This window comes from Calidris pugnax, unplaced genomic scaffold (genome assembly GCF_001431845.1).
Source record: "Calidris pugnax isolate Ruff unplaced genomic scaffold, ASM143184v1 scaffold76, whole genome shotgun sequence".
In the NCBI taxonomy this organism is placed as follows: domain Eukaryota; kingdom Metazoa; phylum Chordata; class Aves; order Charadriiformes; family Scolopacidae; genus Calidris; species Calidris pugnax.
This window is the reverse complement of record NW_015090827.1, coordinates 3,447,673-3,470,262: the sequence shown is the minus strand read 5'-3', so window position 1 is coordinate 3,470,262 and position 22,590 is coordinate 3,447,673. Positions and strand designations below refer to the sequence as shown.

Here is a 22,590-nt window from a genome sequence, read left to right as displayed (position 1 = left end):
CCTAAAAAGTACACTGGAAGATGAACCACCACTTTATATATAATTACTTCTAATGTCCAAAGGGTCATGGGAACACTACTCATTCCCTAAGCTAGACCTAAAAGCCCCTTGATACTTTTGTGTATGTTTTATAGGTGATGTGACAGATCACACATGAAAACCTTTTTTTTATGAGCAAACAGGAGAGTAAAATTTTAGGGATTAGAGAACAGTGATTAATAAAAAAATGTTCTCCTTTCCAACAAAACAAAGATGCTAAATATTTCATCCGTGCAAGAAGCAAAAGCTTTGGCTTCTCTTCTCCAAAATCTATCTGCTAGAAAAGTTTGAGAAAACATCCAATGACTAGTAAGACTAGGAAGTTAAATAAAATAAAATAACAGGGTCTTGTAATAGTCACAGAATGTGCAGTCAGGCAGGAGGCTGCCTCTACACAAGGAAATGACTAATTACTTTACAGCTGTAATTGGCAATTTGATATATTTAAAACTTAGCATACAAGAACAAAGCATCCTTACTATTTACAGTGAAGAACAGCTGTAAAAGCTAAATTTAAGTGTAAACTGAATTCTCCCTTCTTCTGCAATTAACAGAGGACTCTGAGACCCAGGTAAAAGGAAAAGCTTGTCCAGCTCTTCAGTTACATACCGCGTTTCCCAACTTCTTACTTTAGCAAAAGTATATATTTAACACAGTAAAGCAATAAACAGAAAAAAGGGCATTTATAACAAAAATAGAACAGCAATCAAATTGAAATCTTGCAATTCAAAATGTCCAAAACGTAAGCCATCATCTTAAACAAAATTATTATGAATACTAGCTGCAGAACAACACAATTTACCGTGTTTCTGATTGGAATTTTCTTCGGCTCTGGTGGCACATCCTGAGGAACAAATTTCACTGGTTCCTTAATCTGCCTCCTTGATCTTTTGGTCCCATCTGGTAAGGTTTCCATGGCGATATCAGCCTCCATGTCACTGCTACCTGCCTGGTCACACTCTGAGCACTGCCTGCAAAGGGGAACATTTTCCATTTAAAACCGCAGTCACAAAAGCAGAAAAAGAAACATATTGAAGTGTTTGGGTTTAAAATAAATTAAAAAGTCAAGAAATCCAATGGACACCTGAAGAAGTCCCTCAAACGTATGACATTTTAAGCAACTAAGCAAAAAATGAGCAAGACGTTTTTATTAGTGGCTTTTTTTTTTCCCCGACAGTGTTTAAACTTTGAAAACCAATATTTTCAAAGTAGGATTTAATCCTCAAGAAAGATGCACCCTATTTCACCATTTGCATCCTACCACATCCACATTTTTAATAGTGTCCACTGATCTGTAATCTCTTCATTACTGTAACTGCTGCTGCAGTTCAATCTATGCAATGACACGCTCCCAAATTCAGTCTGATGAGAGCACTCTTTAGTAGCAGGGATTTAGAAGACATGTCCCTAATGAAAATCAATTTTAATATGTATTTTCTAAGGGAGTGGGCTTCAAATCTGAAAAAAAAAAAAAAAAAAAGAGAGAATTAAAGATACAGAACAAACTTTGAACACAGGTGATGGAAGTGTCACAGCAATGCCAAATTAGAAAAAAGCTAGATCTACAAAAACAAACCTGCAAAATTCTAATGTGATGGGAGGGGAGGGTGTGTGAATCAAAACAAAACTTCACAAATACCCCAAAGGTGTGAGGGAAAAAAAGGAAAGTTATAACCACGAACTTACAGGCAACCTCTTGATTTACTGGAATAACCTCAACTCTCACACTCACCCACGTCTTATCAACCCTATTATAAAGCAGTCAAGCTTCAACGAGAAAGAAGTTGGGTTGTTGGTTCCCACAGGGCCCACAGAAAAGCTATTACAGACACACACTCCTCTGACATGGAAACAATCCCCTAACTTTCAGCTCCGATTACGGTTCCTGACTTTAAAGAACTCTTTTCCCATTCTGCTGTTTAATCCCAACATACTCAGGGAGAGCAGCCACGCGACTCCTCTGTCTTTTGGCTATGCTGAAGTCATGCTCATTTAGTCTCACCTCTTCAAGGACAAGCAGTGAACGGAGAACCCACCACAACAGGTCACCTTCCCGACTATTCCAACAATCCTTGACTGCCTCTAAATCAGCAAGCCCTGCCATGCAGCACAATCAACTTAACAGGAGAAATGGTGCCAAAGATTCAGCCTCTGTACACAGGTTTTGTCTTGCTTTTAGTCCACAATAGTCAGCAATGGGCCCTTGTGGTCAAAAAGGCCAATGGCATCCTGGGGTGCATCAAGAAGAGGGTGGCCAGCAGGTCGAGGGAGGTAATCCTCCCTTCGACTCTGCCCTGGTGAGGCCCCATCTGAAGCACTGTGTCCAGTTCTGGGCTCCCCAGTTCAAGAAAGACAGGGAACTGCTGGAGACGGTACAGCAGAGGGCTATGAAGATGATTAAGGGCCTGGAGCATCTCTCTTATGAGGAAAGGCTGAGGGACTTGGGTCTTTTCACTCTGGAGAAGACTGAGGGGGGATCTGACCAATGCCTATAAATACTTAAAGGGTGGGTGTCAGGAGGATGAGGCCAGTCTTCTTTCAGTGGTGCCCAGGGACAGGACAAGAGGGAACAGGCACAAACCTGTACGTAAGAGCTTCCATCTAAACATGAGGAAGACCTTCTTTACTGTGAGAGTGGCAGAGCCTGGAAGAGGCTGCCCAGAGAGGTGGTGAAGTCTCCTTCTCTGGAGACATTCAAACCCCACCTGGACACATTCCTGTGCAACCTGCTCTAGGAGGACCTGCTTTGGCAGGGGGGTGGACCAGATGGTCTCCAGAGGTCCCTTCCAACCCCATTTCATTCTGTGATTTTGTGATGGTGTTAGTCGGACTTTGCCTCATCCAGACTCATAGAGAAAACCAGTAGGATTTTATTTAGGAGGAAACAGGTCTCGGAGACGTACTCTGTGATGAATCACTTCTCGCAGCATTAGCAAAGAATTAAACCGCTTTGAACTTGAGAAATATGGACCAAAGCTTTAAGATGACACCTTTGCTCTGGTAATTTGAATAAATCAGACGTGTTGAATGACATATTGGAAGTGGAAAAAAAGGAGGACTGCTCTTATTCTGGAGGTAGAAGACCCTATATATGAACTAAAAATCATTTGTCAAGGAGCTTCAAAGAGCATCTTTCAGACAGTAAAAGTACTGAAAACTTGCCATTTGCAATGACCCAAACATCCTTCAATCAGGACAAGTGACAAATACATAAAAATTTATGCTATATGCAATAGTATATTGCACCCGTAACTATTTAAGTTAATAATTGTACATCATTATCCAATGTCTCAGGAGGACAAAACAATCCAGATGTGCTGGATCAGGACTGAGTGGGGTCAGGAATATGAATGCATGTCCAGATACTGAGAGAGTGTTCATGGTCAGGAACTCCACGGCTCATTCCATCCTGCGACCAACACTCCCCACAGCAGAGTTACCACTAAAAAAACTGGGCCTTTCAGAACAAAAATAAAACCCACTAAACCCAATATGATCATTAGTCCTTGTTTGGTTCATCCCAGTCCCCAGCATTTCACGTGCTACCAGAAGTTATCACTGCTTTTCAGCAATCTCATTTCAATAGAAAGAGCTACTCCCTATTGGGAGCTGCCGAGTATATTCTTCATGAAAATGTCAATATTTTACAATCAGATTTTGATTCTCTCTGTCAACATTTTGATATTGTCTGTCAACACTTGTGCACTGCTTTTATATCAGTTCGGGTCACTCTCTATCAAGAAAACACACGGTTCCCAGTCCATCCAGAACTGGGGGGGAGCATAAAAGCACACAAGTTGTCAGAGAGAACAAGACTTAATTTTATGATAACGCGTGAATCAAAAGAATATTCTAGAGTTTAATCAACAGGATTTCTAAAAAACTGAAAATTTTTGAATAGCAGTATGCCACAGCATTTTCCTCTCTGATTAGAGCTGCTGGTCTGCTTTGAAAGCACCACATCAAACCAGGTAGAAATTAATGCTTTCATGTTTTATTACGTAAAATAGTTGTCACGCTCTTCCTTTCAAAATAAATCCATTTGAAATAGACAGGCTTTGAACTTGCTATGTTACAAACAACTTCTTTCTAAAATAGTCAAGATGTATAAATGTTACCTTGGAGAAAACTGCCAGGCCTCCGAACTGGGGAAATACTTCGTGTTAAGTGCTTGAAACCAGTTCCTAATAAGCTGAGACACTGGTGCTCACCAGGCCTAAGCTCTTACTGCAGTTTCACTGAGATTTAAATCATTACCTTCTTTTAATGTTTAGAAACAACAAGATAATTAATTATCACTTGTGCTTTCTTTAACAAATTAGTTTTTCAATATAAAAAATATCTAATATTTTTTTCTTACTATTACAATAGTGGATTTAGTCAAATAATTTCAAAGTCCTTTTTTGTATACTGTAATTTTAGCATGAAATGGACAAAAAGTATAACTTAACTAATCTATGAACATCACATACATAAGTGGAATCATTTGGCATCCTCGCAGTATAAAATATGAGGCCCATGGAATAAACTCATGCTAAACTACCCAGTGTTTAAATAAGTATGTATTGATAAAGAATAGGATTCTACTCATCAAACCTTTTGCAAAGGCTCAAGTTAGCAATTATGGGTAAAAGATTAGCAGTAATAGAATAGAAAGTAAAAATTAAGAAACAATTATTTTTAACCGTTTCCTGCTGACTATTTTAAAAGAGGATTAAAGTCAACATTCTTAACCACTTTATTTAAAGTCTTTCAACCTGCCCACCATTTCAAGGAATTTCCCACTATACCCATTTTCTTACTTTATCTTCTTGCATAAGTTCCCATTTTATCTATACAAATATCTAAAAAGTACATTGCCCTCATATAAAGAGAAATAAAAATGCACTTTTCTTCTAACTTAATCAAAAGATCAGCAGGGTGGGGGGGGGACCTGCCAAACTCCAACTTAGATTAAGGGTCCATTTTATATGCTCTCTACTGATCCTGAAAAGAATACAAAAAGGCATGTTCAATGATGAAAAGAATGCAATCAATACAACTCAATTTGTCCGCTGTAATCTCCTATTCCAGAATATGCCTTAGCTAATTAGAAGTAAAAGCTAAGTTTGTGATCTGAGATACAACCGAAGCATGAAATTCACAACAGAGATAAGTTGTAGCTTTGAAATAAAAGCATTTTACTACTTAACCTGACCTATTCTGCCTTTAACACCTACTGAGAATTGTAGTCTTCCATCTTTTGGATTGATAGCTTGTGGTGAGCCTTTTCAGCTCAGTTAAAAAGCAGAACAAAAATCAAGAACCTCCTGTGGAAACGCAGAAGCTATTAAAAAAAAAATTAAAAATTTAAAAAGATGCTTCCATAAAATAGAACTCCTTTTTAAATTTGACCAAAGAGCTCAGAACGCCCTTGAAATATTGAAAAGTCCAAAATCCCAGACTACATTAAATAATTAAAGGAAAATTAAGTTCAGAAAAACGATAGTGATGGTGAAAACATTTCTAAGATTTTCAGCTTTTAAAGGAAATCTCTATTAATTTACTAACTATATTTACTGGGGTAAATCAATGGTTTGTCATATTAAGATATAAAAAAAGAGACCTCCTACTTCATGTACCATCCCTCTTGCTCCACACACAATCATCACAACTACCCAAAAAGCAACTTGATTAAATGTTTTATGGAAGTTTAAAAAATAAATAAATAAAGAGACATAGGAAGATAAACAGAAAGTTTTCTTGATCAATAGTTTCACTGCATTTTTTTTTATAGAAATTCTTATACTACTGCATTTTTTGAATTAATTCTTACACGATTCCAATTTGGTACCTGAAGGTTTAGACAAGGTGATGCGTATAAGCAATGTCTGAAATGCTTAGAATTTGCAAGTCTATTCATGTTTATGTCCTACTGAAAGCAAGGAGACCACACAAGACAAGACATTGACTGCACCCTCACCAGTAACTGTTCTTGGTCTTCCTTGGCATCCTTGTAAGAGGTGGATCCAGGCAACCGAGATGATAATGGAGTTTACAGGTGTCACACAGTAGCAGGAGGTGTTGGTCATGGTTCTTCTTGCAAATTCCACAACTTTTAATGCAGGTAGAAGGAAAGCATTATAATTAAATTTAAAAATCATAAAGAACAAACGATACATCCCAGCACAGTTTCAATCTCAGTTTCAATACCAACATGTGGCAACTTCAATCTGAATGCATCATTTAAGTGCATAATTACTTCTATTGCTTCTACCTATATTCAGTAAAGCATAAAATGCACCAAATATAGTTAACTCAACAATAAAATGTCTTTCAATCTAATTTTTTGAGGACTTCTAACCGGTAACTGATCATTTGATACTTCAACAAAATATACCAGTGGGAAATGGAAAAAATACTACCTGTGCCATCCAAACGTTTGAACACAAAATTATGCTGCTATTATCAGTCTTAACACTCATGTCCTTATTTTAAAAATGGAAGTACCCTGAAATAGGTCTGTGCTGCTATTATATTGGGCAATATATCAACTCATAAGAAGTTACATTTCCTTTTTATTTTTATTATTTACTGGAATTGAAATTTTAGCTATTTAAAAAAGATCAGGTGTTCATTGATTTCATTATAACATGGGAGGAACTAAATGAACTGAATTTGAATGAAACAGACCTAGTAAAGCACAACTCCTATTATTTGTTTGGGTATACATCTAAATTGCCAAATCCTCAGCCCAATGCTGTGTTTCTCAAGAACATGAGGAGGAACTTCTTTCCTGTGGCAGAGCCCTGGCAGAGGCTGCCCAGAGAGGTGGTGGAGGCTGTCTCTGGAGACATTCAAACCCCACCTGGACACGTTCCTGTGGGACCTGCTCTGGGTGGACCTGCTCTGGCAGGGGGTTGGACTAGATGATCTCCAGAGGTCCCTTCCAACCCCATATCATTATGTGATTCTGGGATTTCCACCTCTTGCAGCATTAGAATTAACTTTTGCTTCTGTAACCCATATTCTTCTTTCAGCCCACATGCTGGGCAAGACACTGCCCGCTTGCTGCAGCTAGAGATAAGCCACAGACCGTGCCACTTCTCAGTCAGTGGCCAGAGAAGATGATTCAAGACGATATATATATATATTTTGCACAGTCACGGTCTGGGATCCCAGCATATTTTCCACTCTTAGCCCGAGTTAAAACCCAGTCAGTAGCTTCACAACTTGCAGAAGAGGAGAAAAGGCGGAACGATGACAGAGTAAGGGAACACATTTTATTTTCTTGGGAATTAATAGAAATAGAACTTGGGAAATTTAAAACACGAGATCCCAAAACATTTGACAACCCATAAGGAAAAAAGTAAAAATTCTTATACGGCAAGCGTTTTATGCACCCTGTCACTGTGACTGGGCAGCACTGTTCACAAAATCATCACCACGTACGATTGCATTCGAAAGACAAGATGACCAGTTAAAAATTATCACACCATAAGGGATCCTTCTATTTCAGCTGAAAAAAGTTGCCTTTGTCCTCAAAGCCTTGCTCTCAAATCAGCAAAAAAACCTCCAAACCTTCCTGATGTGTGCTAAGGTGGGGAATTAACTACTATTTAACTTGGCCTAGTAAAACATCTAGACAACTCTGAAACATTTTGTTAATCAAAACCGAGGCAAATCATTTTCTCTTAACACTTTTGTGAAACTATTAAATTCCTAGATATTGTATCTATTCTGTCAAGACTTCATTACTTGCCTATAAAGGACGGCTGGAAGCGTAGATGTCTTTTGCGTTCCTCCTTCCTTTTTACTTGGTTTCCTTTCCTTAGGAGCACGTAAAATTGCTGGGATGTTCAATTTCTATGGGATTTCAACAAATGAAGTAGAGGTGAGACTTGAGGCTTTTAGAGAACACCACTCCAATCTCAACACATGAAGAACGAGACCCAAATGATGAGGGGGAAATTGCGTAGGTAGCGATTTTGCAGACAAGAGCAACTACAAATGTTTATGTTACAAAGTCATATTGAGATAAAATAATAATATGCCATTTTTTTTTCAATTCAATAAATAAAAAACACCTTGAAACACTAGGTTTTAAAATTCTTCTGCAAGCTTCAGAGGATGGACAAGGACGTATTTGTCCAAGCAGCTGAAACAAGAAATGGCAAATTCACAGAATTGACAGAAGACTAAGGCACTTCATTTTCCCCAACATCGCTGCTACGCTGGTGCTCAATAGGTTAATTAGAAAAATTATCTTATTGGACCAAGCCCTCCGCAAAGCAGAGGAGATTCTCTTCGGGTTTCTACTAATCTGCAGTGTGCAAGCTTCTCAGACAGCAACCATCGATCAAAGTCATTTCTCAGCAGCCCCGTGGGTCTGCATCTGTTCAACCAACTGGAAAAAAAATGTCACGCAAGCTGTGCAAATGAATTCTACTTAACTTTTCTTCTTTTTTTTTTTTTTTTTCTTCATTTAGTAACATTTGCACCAGGAAATATATTTGTGAATTCTTACTCAAAGCCGTCTTAAAAAGGAGGGGAAAAAAAATAATCTTGATTCAAGGGGTACATTATGCAAAAATCCTTCTTCACAAACAGCAAAGATAGACAAACAGAACCAGAAAAAGCTGGTATATCTAAAGAACCACAGCTGCATAAAGAAAGCGTAAGCTTCCTTTTCTGAACGGCAGCACAAACTCATCAGCACCAAAGGGCATGATGGAATCGTGATCTAATGGTATGCCTGGATTTTCACAATGAACAATTTCTTCAATCTTCCTTAAAATCATAACTGGAAATCTTTTCAGTCTCTCTCTGACATCTAAAATGTCCACTGCCATTTTATACCTTTGACATAAAACATATATCAAAACATGGCAAGAATGTATACTTCTCTCTTTTCTCTATGTGTATCAATGACAACAAAGATAACTCCTGGCCACAGGAAGCAATCCAAATAATCTCTTCTCCTGGATATTTACATTAATTTGACCAAAATACCCTGCTCTATCTAGTTAAAAAACATCACATATATATTGCAGGTTTAAAGATTTGTATCTTATAAAAGCCATAAAGAGTTACCATATGATTTGAAGCCTACAGTAACTAAAGACAACGTGGAGACAAAAATAGTAGGATTAACTCATGCTTCACGTTAGGGTTCATCCCAAATGACAGGTCAATCAGTTTTACCAAATGGAAGAATTTTGCAATGAAGATTGCTATTACAACAGCAAAATTAAGCCACAGGTTCTCAATAAGTGGTTTGCAGAAGTCTACGTATTTCAATCGGGAAACATTATCCCCAGAGTAAAGCCTGGGTCTGATCAAATCAATTTATTCAACCACAGAAGTGAGGGACACAAACAAAATTCTGGGAACACCAGCTCTGACGAAAGACTATGAAAAGGGGGGAAAAAAACCCAACTAACCTGTCCAATGATTCTACCCAGCAGAGCCCAAATGCCTTGCCCTTCATTTCGCAGTTTTCCATTCATATTTTGTAGCTCTTCCAAGGACTCACACAGCTGAAAAGTTAAAGAAAAAAAAAAAATCAGCAGGAATGAGAATCCATTAAGAGTTATTTAATAAAATTCAGTCGACCTCTTACCTATCTAGGGTGCATTAGTTTACTGTGGGAATAAAAGACAACGCAACTCATGGCAATATAGCTCAGACCAGAGCAATCATTCAGCAATTTAATGGAACTAAGATGAAAACCTGGGCAGCCACCTGTTTTGTAAAGAAGATCTGAAGCATTTCAGTTTGAAAAGGAGGTTTCATAAAGTCAACTAAAATGCAAAAGTGAAATATAGCGACATCTTGTATGCGTTGTCCATACTACTTAAGCAGTGACATTGTAACCACATAAATGAATTAAAGCTCTATATTGCATTACCAAAGAACAATCACTCACTTTCATAGAGAAAGATGTAATTTAATAAAGGATGCAAGCAGAAAAAAAGATCATGTATTTTTCCTTCAGGAAGTAACTGTTCATCGCCACACAGCATATATAAACTATTAATTTGGTTAAAAACCCCCATGCACAATCTCCTTCCTCTTTATCAACTTTAGGCAGTTCACAAGGACCTGCTGCTTCATTTCTGTATGTTTCCATTTAAAACACACACCTAACAATTTAAGAATTATTATTAACACTATTGTTTGTCATCACTAACCATCCCATGAGAGGTTGCCAAATTGAGCAAGAATTGTAGCATGTCATCTGTCACAAAAGATACAGTATTTCTCTGTTCCAATTGCAAACATTTAAGCATTGCAATAAAGCAATAATTATTTAGTAAAAAATGCAACTAAAACACAAAATGCTTTTTTAACCATGATGATGAGTTCATAAAAAATTACAGTAGCAACACTTTGCAGGGAGCAATGCCGTCATTTATGAGCCCCAAATTTCCTATACTCAAACAAAACACTCAGGTGTATTTACACTATGTACATATATATACTGATTATTTCAGCCTAAAAAATTAGTCAAGTCATTAAATCTAGGATGAACATGAGTGGAGTTGGAGTTTATATAAATAAATAAAATAACACTCCGACAATCCTAGATTCTCAATTATCAAGTAGGGCTCTAAGTAGAGCGCCAAACAGGTTCAAAAAGAACCTAGAACTACACACAAGTGAAACAAAAAGACACAGAAGAGTCAAACTCTTTTTTTCTCAAAGTCTCAAATGAAACACATACAAAGAATAAAAAAAAAGAAAGGCCTTAAGACAGAATTCACTCATGAGAGGCACCAGTCTGTCCACGGGGAATTTGTTACTGGTGCTCTCAGTGGGGTCAGTTAAAGACCTTGTGCCCAGCCAATATATGACATTTTACAAGTTGACTCTGCTTGCGTGGGGATAACGGATCACAGAATGTTTTTAAAATAAATACATTTTAAAATATTACTTTTAAAGAAAGAACGGTTCGTATCTTTCTTCCTATGTCATTTTGTTTGGAAAGCAAAATACTATCAAAGTTAACAGCAGCAACACTAAAACAGTACAATGGTTTATTATCCCTTTTTCATCACCTTATTATACTCCACATGAAGCTTTTCTTGCTCATTTTCTAATTTATCCTTGATATTCTTCTGTTCAGCCATATTCTCCTGGATTTGAATCATGCGCATATTTCTCTCTATTTAAAAGAAAACTGCATTATTTCCTATCCTCAGCTATATATTCAAGTTTTATGCACTGAAAAAAAGCGAAGCAATGAAAAGCATAAAGCCATAACAACATACACACACCAACTATCACCTATAGGTTTATTACACAGATGGAGTAGAGTGAACAGTCAGTAAAAACGTTTACTTTCTGCTGCATAACTAGTATCGTTATTTAAATGGTGAGCTTTGATCAGTCATCTAGCAAACAGTCGCAAAGAATGTCCCAAAATCATGTCATTCCACAGAGAAAGGGAAGAAAACAAAAGAAATAAAATGACACCAAAGGTTCCTAAGCTTCCACTCCCTTCCTAGCGAAGACACTGCCTCCTTTTAGATTTGAAAGATTTTCTTCTTTTCTGAAATGTCTTTTTTAAAGAAAAATTGCTAATTTTCTGTGTAAATACAGATACCAAGCAATAATACAACTGATCTAAAATGAAGTAATAAGTCATATTTATCTATAAATAGAAAAGAAATACAAATAATAGAAAAGAGCTTATCATAGAAACATAGAATGGTTTGGGTTGGAAGCGACCTTAAAGATCATGGAGTTCCAACTCCCCAACCATGTGCAGGGACACCTCCCACCAGACCAGGTTGCTCCAAGCCCCGTCCAGCCTGGCCTTGAACCCCTCCAGGGATAAGGCAGCCACAGCTTCTCTGGGCAATGTGAATCAGATCAGCACAGACACAGCAAAGCGATAGGTTTCCATTGAGAAAAATATTCAATTTCCATTCTTACCAAGGTAATAATTCACAAAATCAGCAGTGAGAGCCGGCTGTTTGTGTTTTCTTCTTCCATCAACGCTGGAACTAGTATCTGAAGTATCCACTGGGAAAATGTCTGTGCTGATTCCCATCAGCTCAGCTTTGCGCATCAGCTTCCGTATGGCCGAGGCGCTGCTGGTGAGGGGCCGCGGCAGCTTCTCCCGGGGCACCCAGGCTTGGGGCCGGGTGGTGCGGGCCAGCTCGGCCTTGGCACGGTACTGCTGCAGCCTGGCGTTGATCCGGGCCTGCAAGGAAGAATTCTATACATTAAAAACAGAATTCAAAATTGGTTCTGAGTCACGTCCTTCTTTGGAACACATTCACAATTTATTCGCATCGTAGAAGCCGCACACTCATTGTGGAACTCTACAACTCAAGGAACAGCCACCGATTCAGATATTTCAGATTTTACTTCAAAACACAGACACAAATAACATTATCCTTTCGCTAGCTTTCAGAGGTGTTCAGTGGTTTCTTGATGAGATTTCCCCACCAATGATAGTCACACCAGTGATCACTGGCTTTCAGACAGTCCCTTCTAATGACAATAATCACACAGAATCACACAGATTCTCCTAGGTTGGAAGGGACCTCAAAGATCATCTTGTCCAACCATCAACCTAACTGACAAAAATAGACACCCGCACAACAACCAAGAAGCATCACCATCACTAAACCATACCTCCCAGCACTACATCAACCTGTCTTTTGAACACCTCCAGGGATGGTGCCTCAACCACCTCCCTGGGCAGCCCATTCCAATGGCTGATGACCCTTTCAGTGAAAAAATTTTTCCTAATATTCAGCCTGAAATCTGATCGGACTGTGAAACTTCACTACTGGGAAAAGCCTGGGCTGAACTATCAAAAATACATTTAGATACACTTTAAAAAAAAAAGAAATTGTAGATATCTACAGGAGCAATAAAAGTTGATGGATAGCATTTTTGCCACATCTGACATCCTTTTGTAGGAACTCCTTTCTCAATCCCGCATTTCCTTATAAATGTTAAGCCAGCTGGTTATAACGTGCCAAAAACCCAACTGAAACAGAAATGAAGTAGGCAAGAGAAGCTCACAGTATATGTTGTCAATCACATCTGTATTATTTGTGACTATCTGGGAGATCAACCCCAGAAGATCAAGTTGTTACTGACAGGTGGAGAAGGCTGTCTTGTGGGAACTCTGTGTAGCGGCAATTCTAGCAGAAAATGACATCAACGTACAAACCTTCAGAGGCAAAATTCCAGCTGACTCTCAGTCAGAAGTTGTTTACTTGCTTGCAGGAAGAAGAAACTAAACTAATCCAACTGCCCCACCATATGGTAGGAGATACTCCCCAGACAAAAGCAAAGGAGTGTGCGTGTACGTGCGCGCTGTGGGTAAGGAACATCTCCCATGACAAACAGCATCGCTGAAGGTGGTATTACAGACTGTTTAACACAGGTTACCTTGCTAAGTTTTGAACATTAATGACCAAGAAACACCAGGAGGCCAGCTCTGACCCCCAAAGGCTATTTTTCTAGGAACCACAGCAGCAACACACCTACCTACAGCCACCACCCTGCTTTATTCTCCACGGGAAGGGTTTAGAGCTTCTTCACTAATCACATGCTCAGTTCTGAAACCCTTGGGGTGATTTAAGATTTTTGTTAAGAACCTTGAAGAAAGTGTTAAACAAAATCTATGAATTATGATGAAAACACAATTCCCAACTTTTGGCCACAAAAATCAAACAAAGTAAGATTTTCAAATCAGACAAGTGTAGATATCCCCATTTGATAATTAGTTTATTGAGAATTGTTCTTAGAGATCAAAACCTACAAATAATTTACTGCTTTGTTAAAGGACTGTGCACTATCAGTATCTCTCGTATTTCATTTCCTACTGTAATAATAATTTTCCATCATCCTCATTTTGTTGATGTTTAAGGTGGGTGATGAATACAAACATGTTTGTCTCATGCACACGATACCTGAGCTTCTGGAGAGAGTTGTTTTTCTCTTTCCTGCAAGGACATTTTACAGTAAGATTGTAAAGCCAAGTAGTTCTTCCGCTTCCATTTTCTGTCTAACCTGTCCGCATGCTGTTTACAATAAGCAAAAAAAGGGTCAGCTATATCCTGTTTCAGAGAAAACAAAGGGGAAGGAATGAAAACAAAGTAAGACATACAAGGCCAAAAGGCTCTGAACAGCACAAACATTCTGGCAAACAGTTCTAAATGAAGGTCGAGAATTAGAGTTAGAATCACAGAACTGGCTAGGTTGGAAGGGACCTTTAAGATCATCTAGTCCAACCATCAACCCTCAAATTCATGTGTGTACTGACTGATAGTCTATTCAGCCAACTTCCATCTTGACCTCCTCCATCCCCTCTCCCACCTTCTCCATCCCCTTTTCCAGGCCATTTCAAGAAGTGGACAATTCGAGAGTTGGACAATTTGGTGAACAAGGAACACTCCCTGGACAGTCTCTTTACTTGGCCTATGACTTGCTTAGGGTAAGTGACCAAAAAAAGGCACAATTTCAAGTCATCTTCCCAAGTGTTCGATCCAACTCTTTATTCTATCCTTTCCATAGGTACCTCTTCTGCTGCTGCTTCTGAGAGGAGACCTTCCTTCTGAGCACAGGTCACGTGGAAATAAGCTCTGCACATCCCAGCGTCACAACTAATGCACACACCTGTCCTGGCAAAACGAGGGTCTTCACAGAAACTGCATTCCTTCATCAAGAAAAGTGGAAAATGCCACAGTAAATATTCCAGGTGCATTTTGCTTAGTATTTGATAATTTACATCTTACGTATTAAAAACCAAACAGGTAGGTTTACTCCTGTGTGCTACAGAACCCAAGTGTGCTCCTGAGAGGTGGCACTACCTAAAATTTTATTGATTTCATTTTCAACTAGCAATAGAGAAGTGCTTAAGCAACCTAAACAGCACGTCGGATGAATTTTTATATGGACTTCCATGTCTTCCACGTCCCCTCAGAGCAACAACTAAATACTACTTAAGCGATTCATGTGTAATTGCTTATACAAGTACAGTATCACAAAAAAATCCCAATATTACAGCTCAGCAAAAGTCCAGTTATTCAGCAAGTTCAGAGGACAAACAAACCAAAGAAAAAAAAGCAGTGCTCTGGATAACTGAAAACCATAGATAATTACATAGATCTCCTTTGATAAGCAACAATCAGCAAATGTGTGGCAACGCAGAAAGAAACACTCAAGAATTGTAAATATCAGTAAAAAAGGTTGCAATTCACTCAAACACTGCACTAGGGCTTCAGCTACTTGCCTTCTAGACAGTTTGTAATGCAGCAAACCAACATCCCCTAACATGACCTGCAAAAACCAGGACAGGAGGAAACAGGAGCAGGAACAAGTAAATGATATTAAAAAAAAAAGGTATAAAATGATTTCTAAACAACGCTAAATACCTCAGCAGACTCAGGCTGAACGTGCTACCAATACATGTACATTGCACATGGGCAATCCAAAGTGCTTTAATTTATTTTATATATTTAGATGTATTTTCTAAAATTGTACTATATATTTTCATTCAACTTATCAAATTGACATTCCAGAAAATGACACTGCCCAAATGAAGCATTAGAGCAGGGGTACAACCACCTTCCCTCACATTAGCCTACAGATAATGGCTTCTCTACCCTCTCCCCATTAGCTATAGAAACAGTAATTAGCAAATTACTGAGTAATGTCCTCTGCCCATTGCAATGCTTTTCTGTACAGTTTGCGCGTGATCACTTTTGATCTGGACTGAAAACATTTACATGTAAAATCATTTTAATTTTGGAGCCATTTTTTCTGTTCAAGATGAAGATCTAGTGGTGGTGTGGGTTGGTGTTTTTTTAAATATTGCTTTGCAGCAAACTTTCTGTATGCATTCTAGCTTATAATTATATAGAAACTAAAGTAATTCTTATTGAATGTACATCTGTCGCTTTCCTAATCAACCCAACCTTCCGTTTCTCATCCCATAAATCCTCTTCATTTTCCATTCACATTCTGACAATCTGCCACTAACTGACTTTAAAAGAAAGTAATTAGCATCTGTGTAAAAATAAGGGAAATTAGGGTGAAAACAGTGACAGAAATTATGGAGAACAGAAGTAAGGAAAATAGAAAGAGGGAGGGAAGAGCAATGGTTTAACAGCCATGAACAAACTTCACCTGATTTTTAGTTCCAAACCTCACTGCAATTGCTATAAATAAGAAAAATAAAGTTGGGAAGATGTATAATATTTTGTTACATGTAAAATAAAGTTACTCCTTGGTAGTATGTCTCTTCCAAACTTACCTTGGCACCGTACTTTGAGTAATTCATTTCTGTAAGCGTTACTGGCCGCAGTTTGTCAATGTCCCCAAATGCCACTCCTGGAACATAGAGGGCACAAACAATATGGACCCACCTAAAACAGCAGATAAAACTAGGTTACCATTATCCACATTTTCATCCTGTATTATACTCACCACTTGCAGATTTCAAAGGGCCTTGTAAACATTACAGATGCTGGAAGAAATGTGTTTGAAGGGAAGTACATGAGAAGCAGAACGTGCATTTGAAACTCAGGATTCCAATTCCAAAAGCCTATTTGGAACTTCATACACCGAATCTTAGGGCAAGGCTTTCCATCCACTGGGATGGCATTCAGTTATAAACACATGGGAGTTGTATAACAGAAAAGCCTGCCTGAAACTCAGATGAACAGACTGTTCTGTTACTCAGCAATACTCTTCTTCACTGGCCACGAACAAACTGGAGGGTCAAAGGCCAAAATCTTCAGCCCCGAGGCATAAAATGAGACTGCAGGAATCTGGACTCAGTGTCTAGTCATTAAATATAACACAACAGTAAAGGCTTCAGCCTCATGTCTGCCTTTGACAGACATTTTCACAATCTCCTGGAACTCTTGGTTATCCAAAAGGCAGCCTTGCAGCAGAAGACACATTTTCTTCTTGTTAGGTAATGAACACTTTCTAAAAGATCCAACTCTCTTTGTCACCAACCAGGTTTCAGCCTCATGTCTGCCTTTGACAGACATTTTCACAATCTCCTGGAACTCTTGGTTATCCAAAAGGCAGCCTTGCAGCAGAAGACACATTTTCTTCTTGTTAGGTAATGAACACTTTCTAAAAGATCCAACTCTTTGTCACAAACCATCAGTTACTGCCAAACTCAAAATCTGTTCTACACAGCATGCACGACTTGCATCAACTGAGACAAAAGGCTCCAAAAACCAAAGCGTTCCTCCCTCCACCAAATAATCTATCTGTTTTATCTAAATTCCAGAAACCATTTGCTACCCCTTGCTAAGTCACTAGGTGGGAGTGAACTGTCACGGGCAGAAGGTAAGACTGCTACTTTCTGGTATCTTCAAACAGTCAAGAAAACAGATTTGCAGCTGCAGAGGCGTGTAGCTGCCACTTGGAACCCACAAGCTCCCAGACGACAGGGGATACAGCAAGAGATTTGGATGTAACTGAGCTAAAATATCCTGTGTTTGAGCCTTAGTGAATACCTTAGTTCAGCACTTTATGATCCCCCCAGCCACAGAAAATATATCACTAGTGAAGACTAGAACTTCTGTTGTAATACAATCATGGAATCTACTCCCTGTATTCAAGAAGACTGATGATGATGGCAGAAACACTTCTTCCCTTGGCTCTTTCGTTACCCACATACTGTAATTTTCCAGTCTCCCTCCTCCAGGGGTTCAGCAAAGACCTGTTACCACCTATTTAAATCTGCATCCATCCTGCTGTTCTCTTTTTTTCCAATCTTCTACCACTGTTTAGCCTATCTCTTGTTTTCTCTATCACTTTAAAAATCACTCTGAATCTCCTCTTTGTTTTCTGTATCGTTTAAAAAAAACCCAACAAATGGGACCAGAGGAATAAGATCTTGGCTTTAGCATGTTTATTAATGTGCTATTGGTTAAATAAAGCTCTCTACAGATGAGAGAAATACTGAAGCTGATGGTTACACTAATCAGGAGCTACATTTACTGCTGATTTATCACGTTTACCATCAGTGGTCCTTAGACCTACAATGCTGGAATTCATCCCATTGAGAATTATTAGGTTTCATGTTAATTTTATACGACTCCTAAGTCCGAACAGAAACTCTAAAAAAAGTAAGATAAGAAAGGTTCAGTAGCAAGCTCAAAAATGCATACAAATTTAAGTCTTTACAAAAGAAAACAACGATCCTGCCATGTACAAAACTGGTGGAGAGACTGTATGTTAAGCATTTTCCCTAAAAATAGTCCATGATAGTAACTGGATAACAGAAGAAAAACCCAACAGTAAGACTAAGAAACTACATAGAAGCCATTAATTCACTTCACTCTCTAAGAAATTTCTCAGTAAATCTAACATAAGCCCCAGCACTGATTGATCCACAGCATCTTATCCAACAAGACTCTTTACAACTGTGTCTGAAACACATCTCTACCCTATAGTTATATCACTCAGGTTTCAGATGCTAAGTGATAAAGTCCCTTTAAAATATGAAAACTTAAAACAATGAGAATAATGCATATCCCAAATACACATTTACATGGTTTTATCACACCATAAACACTCCAGCATGGCAGCACAACCCCCAAACTTCATACACTGTATGCAAAAAATAAGATTCTTCTCATTACTATATAAAAAGAGCACCTTTGCCTCCACACAAAAGCAAAGGAGGCACAAGATATTCCTGGGAATGAGCAATGGAGCACCTGGTACCACCTCCACTGCATCCAGAACTGGCAACAGTTGGGGCTCAGTCACTACTGTACCTTTATGAAGCACTCTTCTATTAAAAAAAAGCACATCCCTGTGCATAAATGAGTATTTTGGCAAATATTATGCATTTACTAAAATAAATGTGTCATTTAAATGAGTGTATCATTTTCAAAAGGAATAAAAATACTTTTTTTAAAAAAAAAACAAAATGCCACATGTAAAATGAGACTTGTGACCTTGAGATAAAGAAACTGCTTGTTTGCAAATAATAACCATCTGAATTCTTTAGGGCTTCCTTTCTACACCTTTCCATTGATTTAAGAGGTGTTATATAAAACCTAGTTTTATAAACAGAAGTTAACACATCTCCACAATTACTATTCTTCACAAAAATCCAAGGTTCTGGTTGGAGATTTCTGATAGCAAGTTTTAATGCAGCCTCCTAAAGGTACCCGCCAAAGTTCAATATAAAGATACGCATCTTCTACCAGCAGCTGCTTCTCAATTTAATTTGCACAGTTTCTTCATGCTCCACTGGTGTATTAAATGCTGCTGCACTCTCTAGGAGTTTATCTGCGATAAACCCAACAGCTGGCTGCTTGCTTCGTACTGACCTTCTCAAAATGTTTTAGTACATGTCACCCAAGTATTACAGTATTTCCCATTTAAACTGCCATTCCTGGGTGATTGGCACGCAAGGGCCTCATTTCTTTAACCACCTCTACGTGAACTCAGACCCGAATCTATATTAAAAAACATACACAAGTCAGTCAAGATCACAGCTGAGGCAATTTCAGCTGCTTTTAATACCAGTTCTAAATATTTTCCTGCTCATTTGTTTAGCCGCACATGTTTTAGAAGCTTGTAATTAAGACAAATTGGGTAATCAAAGAAGAATAATCTTCCTTGTTACTTTACCATCCATTTAGCTTGGAGCAATGATGACAGATGTTGATTAGGGAAGAAGAAAAACTCCATACCGAAACAAGGACAGAATTCATATTCGTGGATAATAGCAGTTTGAGAAAGAAAATTTCATAAATTCACATTTATGCTTGTGAAACCGCGAGGTTAATGCAAAAAGGCTTCTGCTGAGAAATTAAGCACCTCATTATTCTAATGATTCACCTTTCACACAGGAACACGGAAATTAGTCCAACTCCATTATGAGGAGAAAGTGAATAGGTTTGGTTTGTGTAATTTCTGGCACTGATGCGTATGAAGAGTTTCTTTTAAAAAGGTGGTAAGGGGATGGGGAGCAATGGTGAGTTAAAGGCTTGTTATGCAAAAGTTTCTCTCCACTAGGATTTCAAGAAAAGGACTGAAATGGGTGCAGGTACCAAGTACAATGAAACATCATGGACATCGCCTGCCCCAAGACCCTGCCCTTGGCCTGTGCTGCCCCATGACCCTCAAGAATTCACATTTGTATAGAAATGACAGAAAGAAAGAGAGCACAGACATTTTCACATGGTAGTTAGTATTTGTTTTTTTCTAGTACACCAGCTCTTATTCATCCAGGAGAATAAACATTCACAATAGGTATATTGCATTATCCAGCAGGTATAAATATAATAATAATGACAATAAATTAATGTGTTAATGCCCACAATCACCAAGGCATGAATGTGCTTCTGCACAGAGAACCAGTGTCACAGCAAAAACACTTATACATTAACCAAGAGCATACTACCATTTTGCAAGAAGAAATTTAAGCAAATTTTAAAATGTTGACTGTAGTTTCTATTCTAGTTATATGGGAAATTATGTATATAGTGTTTTAACTGCCCTATAGAACACAGGAATAAAAAGGGTGAAATAAAATCTGCCACATGACATTGATTCTCACATTTCTCAACCGCTAGACAATTGACTTTATTCTTTCAAAACACTTTTTCCATATAGCACAGTTACTATTTAGATAGAACTGAGAACTAGGATTTGTTTATTTGTTTAATTGTGTAACAGCTTTCTAAGGGAGACGCACAGACACAGTTGAACCTAAGACACACCAGGAACTGGTCTGGTGTAAGGACATGAACCCCAAAAGTATTTAAAAAGAAGCACAACTGCTTTTATGGGGTCAAAATTATTCACTACAAATCCTGACTCACTCGTGTAACTTTATTTTTTGTAAAACAGCAGAGTATTTTCTTCTACTTTCATTTTTTTTCCCTAAGATGCACGTAGATGACATAAATGGGAAAACAGATTTCTTTTATGTGCTGTGTATGTACCTTTAAAATGCACCTCAGCTGCAAATTGAGAAGCTGAGCTCAATGCATACTCAGTGGAGAAAGGTAGATGCCTCCAAAGGTTATTGCCAGCATTTGCATCCAACGGTCAAAGTTCAGAGTTATGAATACCCTTGTTAGCTCTTTTTTCCCCGACAAAAACTCAACATCTTTTTTTCGCTCTTGGGAAAAAATACAAACTGAGGGAGAAATGCAAGGGCATGTACAATTGAACCCACAAAACTTGAATCAACATGACATTTTAATACTGTAAAAAATTACTTTTTTGAAGACATACAACACAGAATGTCAAAAAAATCTTTCCAAAACATCACCCTGAGCTCTTTTAATGATGGCAGGACCAGATCATTACAGTAAAGTTTGTGTAAGACTGGAAAGTGAAAAAAAATATATAAAATACAGCAAACCGTAAAAAAGTTTTACAGTAACACATCTTGATGTTTCAGAACTTTGAAGAACTTAAAGTATTTGTGCTAATACTGAATATTTAACTGGATTCTTTCCAGCTCATCCATCATCACCAGTAAGTTATGTCTGCAGACTTTCATGTTCCTACATCTCAAACAGGTATGTTGAACCAGGATTAAGAAAGCTTCTTTTTCTTCTGAACAGCTTTGCCAACTAATTATTACCTTCCCATGTTAACGTGATCAATGAAAAGCTCATGAGAAACTCAGCACCTGAAAGCTTTATATATTATCACACATCTGTAATTTATGTAACTGTAAAATGTATGGAGAAAGAACTTAATTGTAATGGTTTAAAAAACAAACAAACAAAAAATAAAAACAACTAAAAAAACCCCACGCACAAACCAACCCATCAAAAAAAGAGTTGCACTAGCCATAAATCACACATCACTGATAATCCTGCTCTCTCCTTTATTATAGAAAATTAGTTACCATTAATATCTACATCTTAATTTATCATAGAATCATAGAATGGTTTGGGGTGGAAGGGACCTTAAAGCCCATCCAGTCCCCAACCCCCTGCCCTGGGCAGGGACACCTCCCACCAGACCAGGTTGCTCAAAGCCCCGTCCAGCCTGGCCTTGAACCCCTCCAGGGATGGGCCAGCCACAGCTTCAAGAAGTTAGATGATTGACTATCCAAAGAACATCCAACTCAAAAGTGAGGTGAGAGAGGGAGGACATCAACAACAAAGTTTAATTTATGACATTGTCTCCTATAGGAACAGACTGGGGGAAAACCCAATCTTTTAAATGTAAGATGACATCAAATTCAAATCACCACTTCTTCCATCTTACCTGCCTGCATCGGTCTCCTTGAAGATCCCATCCTGGTTAGGACACAATTCACAACTAGGTGTGACACCACATTTGCACGCATCGCAAAACCAAGGTTCCGTGGAATTTTCTGAAGCTGAGCTCATGATAGAGTCACTCTCTCCATCAACACCGTAGCAGCCTACAGACAGGAAAAAGGGAAGATCGATATAAGAAAAGAGGACAATTCTCAGTTATGATTTCAGTAGGAAACACAGACATTCAGAGGAGACACCGAAAGTCCCAAGAAAGCTTACAATATTTTGGCAAATGTCATCTCTAGTGCAAAATTTACATTTTAAAGAGACC

The 22,590-nt window shown here is 38.2% G+C and overlaps 1 protein-coding gene across 3 annotated transcripts in view; it reads right to left on the bottom strand.

Moving 5' to 3' along the window:
• The window catches only part of PHF14 (PHD finger protein 14), an 83,778-nt gene that overhangs the window by 39,811 nt on the left and 21,377 nt on the right, over nucleotides 1-22,590 (bottom strand). For 2 of the 3 annotated variants that reach the window (XM_014940303.1, XM_014940305.1), the window contains exons 5-14: nucleotides 22,264-22,423; nucleotides 16,304-16,415; nucleotides 14,567-14,704; nucleotides 13,959-14,105; nucleotides 11,959-12,229; nucleotides 11,079-11,185; nucleotides 9,462-9,557; nucleotides 7,781-7,884; nucleotides 6,002-6,133; nucleotides 842-1,010 (exon numbers count right to left, since the gene is read on the bottom strand). In XM_014940303.1, the coding sequence (XP_014795789.1) occupies nucleotides 842-1,010; nucleotides 6,002-6,133; nucleotides 7,781-7,884; nucleotides 9,462-9,557; nucleotides 11,079-11,185; nucleotides 11,959-12,229; nucleotides 13,959-14,105; nucleotides 14,567-14,704; nucleotides 16,304-16,415; nucleotides 22,264-22,423 (1,436 nt within the window). The remainder of the gene's footprint in view (nucleotides 1-841; nucleotides 1,011-6,001; nucleotides 6,134-7,780; nucleotides 7,885-9,461; nucleotides 9,558-11,078; nucleotides 11,186-11,958; nucleotides 12,230-13,958; nucleotides 14,106-14,566; nucleotides 14,705-16,303; nucleotides 16,416-22,263; nucleotides 22,424-22,590) is intronic. The other variant, XM_014940304.1, reaches the window with a different exon arrangement.